The sequence below is a fragment of the Cephus cinctus genome, unplaced genomic scaffold (genome assembly GCF_000341935.2).
Source record: "Cephus cinctus unplaced genomic scaffold, Ccin1 Ccin1_scaffold0413, whole genome shotgun sequence".
In the NCBI taxonomy this organism is placed as follows: domain Eukaryota; kingdom Metazoa; phylum Arthropoda; class Insecta; order Hymenoptera; family Cephidae; genus Cephus; species Cephus cinctus.
Genome location: NW_014333096.1, coordinates 310,737 through 320,206, shown reverse-complemented (window position 1 = coordinate 320,206; position 9,470 = coordinate 310,737). Strand labels below are relative to the sequence as shown.

Sequence of the window (9,470 nt, the reverse complement as noted above, 5' to 3'; positions counted from 1 at the left end):
TGAAGGAAAAAAAAACAATACACAGTGTCGTATTTTCTCACGTATAAAAATCTTAATTAATCACCCGATCTTATCGTGTCAGTCGTAGAAAAGCCGTGAAACGGTTTCTAATACCAATTGGAAGTAACGCCCCATCTTTTTTTTCACATTCTGATACAATTAAAGTAGAAATCTTTACGTCCGACCATGACTTTCTTTAGTTGAACAATAAATAATAACTATTATAATAACTATTATATTAAACGGCGTATATCACTAATTAATTTAATGTTAATCGCTTTTTGACTATTCTCTAACGCTCGATGACTGTTCGCTTGAACGATTTCAAGATATTATTAGCGATTATTATTATTATTAGAGTAACAATAATAACAGTAATAATTAGTCATTATTAACGGTAAGAACTTTACGTTTAGCAAGAAACTCATATAGATTCTTCATATATAAATCGGATGGCAAATCTTTGGATTGCCATTAGGCGCGAGGCGACCTCCTTTTGGTAATTTGCTGACGGTTTTTCGCTTTTGGGTACGTGACCCTCCCTTATTTTATAAGCTTGAATATTTATTTCGAGCTGAGAAAACGTCCAATTTCATAAATGAATTTAACGCTTTGACTTTACGCGATACACTTTGTACTTTGAAAATAACAGTAATAACAATAATAATACCTAACCATCGTATTCATCACTACTATCGTCCCCATCATTATCGTCGACATGATTATTATTACTTCGATCGTCAATTATACGGATAGTTCACTTTTTTTCATTTTGTTTTTTTTTTTTAATGGAATGTCTACGTCTATCCTCAAATGTATTTGAGATATTCTCCAATGAAGACCGGCCATCCGTGGCTGAAGTGTACTCGATTTAGGTTTTGCTCCGGCAATTTTTATAGTCGAGGTACGATTGTTTGACGATTTAGCTATACAGAATGAGAAAAAGAGAGAGAGAGAGAATGAACGAGCATGAAAAAAAGGTAGAAGGTGATAGAGTTTATGTTTCAGGAACATAGAGAACAGAGAGAGAGAGAGAGAGAGAGAGAGAGAGAGAGAGAGAGAGAGAGAGAGAGAGAAGTGGGAGAGTATGAGAAAAAGAGATAAGAGAGAGATAGTCTTATCTCTGATAAGTTTCGACACAAAATGGATTTTGTGTTCTGCAGTCTTTTTCACTCTGAATGAACTTTTTCCATAGACTCTAGCAGGTGCAACGCGATTTGACGCAATTTTATGTAATCTCTTTAGGACATGAACTTTTTTTTCTTTTGCGACAATGCGAAAAACATAAAGCGCACTGAACGACCAGTTCAGTTTGAATCGAGATTGACTCGATCGAAACGTGGATGAAAAATAAAGTGAATATTTCTTTAGTTGTTGAGTTACGTCGAAGAGGACAGAATATCGTAGGGATAATTGAAAAAATGGTCTTTGCACTGTTGCACAAGGATTCTAGCAGCATAGAAGGTGGGCTTCTTCGTATAATAATGTATGATATATATATATTAGACAAATGTGACGGTCAAAAAACCAATTTATTCTCAAAACTGATATTTCAATGAGTCTTGAAATGTATCATGATCATGATTATACTTTCATTAATTTATCTGACGGATAAATCGATATACCTGCTGTGCGTAATCAATAGCTAATGAATTCTGAAGCTGTTAGTTCTTTTTATTAAAAAGATTTATGCTTTTCAGATCATTTAAAAAATTCATCCAGCAATTTCACGTGTCGTTCGCGAATTTGTATGCGGTATTGTTATTAATGTAGATTTTTACTTAATTAATTTTGATGTGGAACAATTTAGCGCTTTTCACAACGTTATGGTATTTTGTTATTCTTTTTCGTGTAAACTATATTCGGATAAACGTCTAAATCATTTTTAGTTACGTGTTTATTTGTTCGAACTCTATCCCCTTTGGATCGACATATAATCTCTATTTTAATAATTTATCGTCAGCAAGCGCTGGTTTAGAAATACATGGGTACAATCGACTTTCGGTTCGATGAAATAGTCGGTACGAAATACTTATAAATTGTGACACTGGCACGACCCCCCATCGATCGACCTTCTTGCGCACGATTTTACTGTTCGAAATCGTTGAATCCAGTTCAACCACGTTGCTATGAGCAAATGTCACTTTAAAGAGAACCTTCAAACTATTTGAATCTTTAATGTCTACCTCTATAGCCTCAGATATTTTTTTTTCTACCAGTCTTTACTCCTTCTCTATATCTAAGCATTTTTAATCGTTAAAATCATCATCGTGAACCCTGTTTTTTTCCTCCTTATCAACAAATTTCAACTACCTCTCCTTCGCTTGAGCTGCATTTCACGAAAACGTTTCGTGAGCTTCGGATATTTCCTTTAACATTCGTTAATGGCACAAAACGATTTGGCGTGTGGCATTCCTTTAGAATTCCAAAATTCACAAGGAAGACTTTGGAAGGATGCTTTTCATTTGATCTTTTTTTCCAATGATATTCACAGCCTGAGATATCTTCGGTGACAGCTCAAGCTCATTTTAATCCCGAATAGTTATTTTTTGCCTTGGTACATTGTGAATAGGTACACACATTTTTTTTTACTTTCCGCCGTACGTCGGAAAAATCCAATATTTACAACAAATATTTGACCTTTCGAAATCCCAGCTCAAACCCACGTTCGTAACTTTTTAAACGTTTCCAGAATATTGGTTTTCATGCATAAGGATCTAACCGCACGCGTAGCTTGCACAAATCATTTTCTATGCATTTTCTAAAAAAAAAAAAATCTAATTTATCTTAGTGTTATCGAATTACGAGAATCCAATGACGTAACAGTCAGAAAATTATGTTTCAAACTTCCATGCTTTCCTTCATCCGAAAAGTTCGCGGTGAACCTTTTTCGAAGATTGAACATGTGAACAAAACGGCGACTAAGTAAGAAATTTTGAAGTGAAGATATTCTCAAGACAATGAGTTACACAAGCGTTTCCTCTTTTAACATAAAGATCTTAACTATTGATCGTGAGAGTATTTCGATGTGTCGCAATCCTGGCAAACCGAGTAATTGAAATACTCAGGCCTCTTTAACTTTAAAGAATTCTCGAAATTCATTGATATTCTTTCCTCGCCGCTGCTCTCTCAGGATGTATGTGAAACATCGAAGGTTTCGAGAGCGGGAATAATAGGACGAGAAGGAAAAGATGAGAGAGAAGATGGAGCAAGAGGATACAAAGGAAGAGGAGGATTGACAAGAGCCCTCTTTGGATTTACCCGGAGAATCCAAAATCCATCTAGTTAGCCGTCGTATTGGTCAACATCGATGCAACAGCTGGACCGGAAGTAAGAGCTCTACGACATCTTCTGTGCCATCAGCGTGGATGTCCTATGGATGTCCGAAGTCTTCTTTTCAAGGCTAAAGTCTCCAAAGACTGGATCTTCTGGTCCCCGTAGTAGATCCTGCCGTACAGATACATAGCGAACTTATGAGATAACTATGTATCACTAATGATGGAGAACGATGTAAGATTAATCGTCCCGGCGACTCGAGTGGCATGCAAATCGGAAGTACGCTATCGAAGTTCGCAGGTCGACCTCCTATCTATGGTTGTACCGACCGGCATGGGAAACGGCGGCCACCATCTCGATAGGCAGGGAACCGCGTCTCTTTACAGCTGGCTCCGGAATCGAGTCGTTCTTTAACAAGTCTCTTTTGCAGTGCAGCCAAGTCCCGTTATCATTCCCGTCGGCTGGACGCCCGGCAAACATTTCTGGACCCCCGCTGCTCCGTCTTCGTAGAATTTTCTTCCTCCGCGATTTTCCATTTCCGTTCCCGTTCACGTTTCCGCTGTTCCGATTGAAGAGGTCACGTCTTAGCTCGGATATATCGGCAGGTACTGAACCTCGTCTTGGCGAAGGCATTCCGGAAGCTCTGGTGGCGCCCTCGGATGCCAAAACCGTCCCATTATTGTCACTACTGCTACGATTATTATTGTTGTTGGCGCTGCTACTACCACTGCCATTAGCAGCATTATTGTTGTTGTTCATCGGACAATTCTCCCGTTCGACTGAAATGAGTAAAGACTAAGAACGATCAAGGTACTCTTGGAGTTAACGATACAGCTTTTAAAGTTGTCAAATAATAACTCTTACCCGACGACGAGAAAAAGTTGCCCAAAGCCCTTTCTTGCGGAAGACTCGCTCTTCTGGGTAACGGGAGATTCTCGCCGCAAGGACCTAACGCCGATCGATTTGGTCCACCGTCTGTTGAAAAATAAAAGAGAATTCTATAAGTCAGCTAATGTGAACGAGATGCTAATAAGATAATTACAATTTATATTTAATGATTCATACACGAATAGCATTTGGCCAAATAACGCGTATGCAAAGTAGACATGACATGGTTGTACAATTATTTAGGACGAGGAGTAGCCATTGCCAATCCAATTGAAAGAGCTATTTAACGATTGTACAACGGTGGATCGATGCTCCTGTCCTTGGATAGTTTTCTCATTGACACAGCAGCGATGTAAATCCTTGATTCGTGAGCATCATGCAATATTTCTCAATAGGGAAAATGGCGACGATAGAGTCGTACTTTGGTGCGCAGTGATGTCTGTTGGTACGGAACCTCGCCTAGAGTAGCGATCGACTCGAGAAGTCGTGAAACTCGTTGAAATATCCTCCAGCCTGGACATTAGACCGACCGGAGCAGATCCACGTCTTCTCGCCCATCCCTGCAAAGAATCGAGACATTAATTTCATGGACTCGACGACAATTGAGTACTCGACTATTCAAAAGATTGCATTGCGAATCTCAGGAAAACTAGTTTAACTAGATAAAGATAGGAAAGAGTACTTGACATTAATTTCAACGGAAATAACAATGGACCCAACTCTGGTAGATCTCGAGTGGCACTTCGTAGAAATATATTGAAACCGTACCGCAGGATTTCATCGAAACTTTCGATAAATGGAAATGGGAAAAATTGCAAAGATAAGATAGCACTGGATAGGATGCTTGCCAGAAGAGAGTTCTCCTGCTTGACCTAATTCTCATTTCTCTAATGTAATGTATCATTGGCTATAGTCAATCAAAGTAGAAGAAAAAACGTTACTGTGAATTTATCGAGGTCGTTTCACGTGATTCGTGAATTTATTAGATTCCATGTATTACTGGGTGAACGATACTTAAAAATTCGCAGAGGCAGAGGACCAGAAGAGTAAGTGACAATATTGATGAATATAAAATGAATAAATTTTTGTTAAATTATATAAAAATTGCGTATTACCTGACCGCAACGTCGAGTCAACGAAGGTAACTTCGATCCGTCGTCTGCAACGCGCGGATCCACGTTCTCCTTCATTTCAGATTCAACGCTTAATTTTGGAATCTTGATCCCTTTGTCTCTCATAGTTTCGGAGTCTCTTTTACCGCTTACAATATTATTCTCAGTGCACGACTGACCGATACCTCTTTGCAATTCACTGCCACTGTTACTGGAGGAAGCACTGGGCTCCATTGGCGGCGAATCCGGTGGACTGCCGATAAAGAAGACTTTACGATGGCCTTCCGGTTCCGATGTTTGCAACACAGGTAACGCACTGAAACGTCTACTAGTGAGATTCTCGGTACTTTTTGAATTCGATATCGGAATAGAACATCTTCGTCCGCTAGGCTGGCACTTTCGACTTTCCAGAGATTCTGGTTGAGCTCCAGGATAAAGACGGCATTCGGGTACATCCGCTTGCAAATACTCTTCGGAAAGTTCCCGTACGATATCGTCGTATGGTTTAGCATCCGGTGCAGTGTAGCTAGATGAAAAGGAGGTTGGGGGAGTTTCAGATGGTGGGGTTTCATGACGCGTACGAGCGCTACCAGTTAAGAATGCGTAGAATCGCTGCGTAGAATCAATTTCCTGACCCGAAGAAGGACGTCTTTGTCTGTGACTGTGTGCATGCTGCTTGGCACCAAGGTTCATCTGCATCGGATCTGATATTTGCATCGAGTGACGTCGTGGGTACTCTGAACAGGTAATCAGATCTGTGCTCCTTTTCACATGATCTGATACGGCAGATCCTCTTCTTTTAGCATGTTGTTCTGTAAAGGATCTTCCGATACAGGAGAAATTAGATTTAGCAGAAAGATCCGAACTGATTTTTCTCGGGGGAGATTCTGGTGGTGTGCCACATTTTCCACCGAAGCAAGATTTTTGATTTACGAGAGTAGATTTGCTTCCAGAATTCTCGTTCCTCCGACCAAAAGTATCTGAGCAGCATTGCGACATTTCCGCCGTGGTCGACATATATCTTGTTCTCACGTAGGGCTGCAATGGCGGGAAGGTCTGCTGTCTGGTTAATTGTTTTGTCTGTGAGGACGCCTTTTGATCAGGTTGAAGGACCGTACTCAATCTTGAAGCTTCAACGCTATTTGTAATGCTGGCAATACTTGGTTCCGGTAGAAGGTTTTCGGCACTGACGGGTCTTCCCCCAGGACTTTCCGCAGTTAAAGATTCATGAACGCTGCTTCTTGAGGAAAGGGAGGATAATGAATTTCGAGGTAATAGACTTTGATCCTCAAGCTTCGCTAGGGAACTTGGCTTTGACTTCTTGTGCTCAGCAGGCAAACTTTCTCGTCTAATGTCAGTTCGTGGAAGCGACAACGGCTTTGACACGCTTAAAGGAACCGAGTGTCGTCGGCCAACGTGTTCCGTGTTAATTTTTCCTGGAAAGCTGGGCCTACGTGGCGTACACAGATCAGGTAGTAGAAGATCAATGCTTCCAGAATCATCGACAACGATCTCATCTCCAGAGCTAATTTCAACGTTGTCAATTTCCTCGAGATTAGACATTTCAATCTTCGTCTCCTCGACGTTATCCTGTATAATCATGGTCTCCCATCGATCTTGATTCTCTCGTAGATACTTCATAAGTGACACGCTGAGCCCATCGCTCAAGAACCGGTGCCATTCCTCGTACAGAGGTGCCACGACAAACTTAAAGAAACCTACTTGAATCTTCGGTATACTCGTAGTGTATCTATTACAGAGAGGTGTAACTGGAAGGTTCAGCTGCCGTTCATAATCGCCTTGACGAAAGAACTCTTCGCAGACCTTGTGCGACCATTTACGAGATATATCCCAGGGCCTGCAAGGATTCGAGATGTCTGCGCACTTAAGTGCTATTTGCAGTACAAAATGTCGATCCTCTGGTCTGCGCATGTCTAACAGATTTTCATCCAAGTATTGCTGCAACAAAAGAAACAATATTCTCTTTTGCTAAGCAAGCTTTACGATATTACAATCACTAAAAACGTCACTGTAAGGATACCTTAAATCTCGTAAGAAATTCCTGCTGCCTGGTGATATCTGTAGCAAGGATTAGCGAACTAATGTGTTCCTGAAGTTGAGATCGTACTTCTCGCGTTAATTGTTCCGATACTCCACTTTCCAGCAGACATCCTATAGCCGATCTCCAATGATGGTTCTCGAGAACGGAAGTATTCTGAAATCGATTGGTTTTCTTTTTTTATAAAGCTCTCATTATACCCTTTTGTCATTGATATGTTTCAAGAGTTACCTCGTATAGGGCAGCAAGATGATTGCTCGTCGCAACTAGAAACGGTTGATTGACACCAGGGTGGTCCAAGTCATGCGTAACCGCAGCGATCAGCGACGCCATTACTTCCAAAGGACTGAGATACGCCTTTATCTATAAAGATTGATCGACGTTAAGAAGCATCAGGGTTGCCGAAAATTATCAAAAAGTTACCTTCTCTTCTTGCAAGAAACAGTGCATCGCCTGGGTGACGTCGGTAGCGTGTATACTGTTGTGGTAAGGATTTGTACTGTGGTAACCTTCCTCGATTAAGGCTGAAATCCACACGAAAACAACAATAAATCATAGAGGGAATATATGTAGAACGTCTTTTTCTCCTCTCCCGAGTAAATGGAAATTCTTTATTTTCCGAAGATTCTTAAATTCTCCTTTCTTACTAGCTTCACGTCGTTCAGGCTCAAAATAGAAAGCTCGCGTGCCCTGGTACATCGATGCAACGAATACAGAACAGTCTCAACGTGACATAATTCGTTTTCTATGGAAATTTTTTATGGAATATATAAATAATACGAGGCTTGAGCCTCGAACCTGGAACCTTGCAGCTATAAATACATGCATTCTTATGCGTCACATAAATTTATCATATTTCATGAGAGACCAGGTTCAACATCGTACGAACGACTTCCGATCGTGTGCTACATGATTATTGTGCCCGTGACAATTATTCTGATTCGTTCGACGAATCTATTTATGGGATATATTTCTGATTTGGGATTATTATTATTCTCTTACCGAATAATTTCCAAACACGAACGACTTCCAGATTGAAATGCTGCAAAAGTCCATACCAATGAAACAGATGAACGCATAGTACTGGTAGAGAGCGACCTGGAAAAATTGAAATAAAAAAATTATTTAATAAACTCCGGGCATATCAGAATAGCTTACGTTACGTATCTCAGTATTTTTTAATATAATTATGCATTATAATAAATTTATGTTTCGAGTAATCGCTAAATTTCAAAATTTCGACTATATTTATATCTTAGAAGAGACGAACAAAAGTGCTCTTTTTTTTTCTGTTACTTCAATATCTGTCATTTATTAACATCGTCAATAAATTTTATTAAATTTTACAAAGCTGATCCAATACAGAAAAATTTATACCGGCAACGCAATTAATTTGATCTTTACTGTCTAATTATTCAATTCAAGCATATCTAATGCAAGTGTACAATAAATAATAATAATTATTTTTCATAGTACAATAACAGCATGAAAGGCTATCAATAGACTCACCTCCTGTAACTGTCTCCAAAGTGAAGGCATTGAACCGCCAGTTTCCAGCTCTTTGCAAGACACACTAAAAAAAAAATTATTTAAATAGACGACGACAATTAGCAATATCGAAACTAATCAGTGTACGCAGTTGAGACGTCGGTAAAACTAAAAATACGCGTTTCAATTTTTTCTTTTAATCAAACTGCAAAACGTGAATTTAACGAATCGTTGCGTAACACCATAAACCCTTTATAAAACTCACCCTCACTTGCCCGTGAAATATATCATCCAACATTCCAGAATCCTGACTCAACGACCTGGTGATGAGTCTCTTGCGCCGCCTCTTGTGCATCGTGAGAAATCGGCCGACGTGCCTTGGTCGGCAATAACTGACGTCCAAATTTTCCAGGAGTAAACGATCGGCGTTCGAGAGGCGTCGCGACGTGGGCGTCGTCGCGGTGGTGAAAGTCCCTGTGAACGTAGTCGGCGTAGAGCCTGCTGACGCCAACGCTGCTTCTTCTACAACGATGAAAGCTTATTTTCACAAGGAGACTTTCCCAGTACACATATATGTATATATATCTCATCTCTATCCCCTAATTATTTTATCCGCACCTAACAAAAAAAAAAAAAAAAAAAAAAAA

At 39.9% G+C, this 9,470-nt stretch overlaps 1 protein-coding gene across 3 annotated transcripts in view; it reads right to left on the bottom strand.

Annotated features, from left to right (window-relative positions):
- Nucleotides 1-712: 712 nt before the first annotated feature.
- Nucleotides 713-9,470, bottom strand: part of LOC107267581 — a 41,871-nt gene continuing 33,113 nt past the window's right edge. For 2 of the 3 annotated variants that reach the window (XM_025084919.1, XM_015739494.2), the window contains exons 3-13: nucleotides 9,089-9,345; nucleotides 8,845-8,908; nucleotides 8,338-8,433; nucleotides 7,759-7,859; nucleotides 7,567-7,698; nucleotides 7,318-7,491; nucleotides 5,280-7,235; nucleotides 4,586-4,724; nucleotides 4,141-4,251; nucleotides 3,606-4,055; nucleotides 713-3,447 (exon numbers count right to left, since the gene is read on the bottom strand). In XM_025084919.1, the coding sequence (XP_024940687.1) occupies nucleotides 3,404-3,447; nucleotides 3,606-4,055; nucleotides 4,141-4,251; nucleotides 4,586-4,724; nucleotides 5,280-7,235; nucleotides 7,318-7,491; nucleotides 7,567-7,698; nucleotides 7,759-7,859; nucleotides 8,338-8,433; nucleotides 8,845-8,908; nucleotides 9,089-9,345 (3,524 nt within the window). In that variant the 3' untranslated portion in view covers nucleotides 713-3,403. Of the gene's footprint in view, nucleotides 3,448-3,605; nucleotides 4,072-4,140; nucleotides 4,252-4,585; nucleotides 4,725-5,279; nucleotides 7,236-7,317; nucleotides 7,492-7,566; nucleotides 7,699-7,758; nucleotides 7,860-8,337; nucleotides 8,434-8,844; nucleotides 8,909-9,088; nucleotides 9,346-9,470 lie in introns of those variants that run through there. The other variant, XM_015739498.2, reaches the window with a different exon arrangement.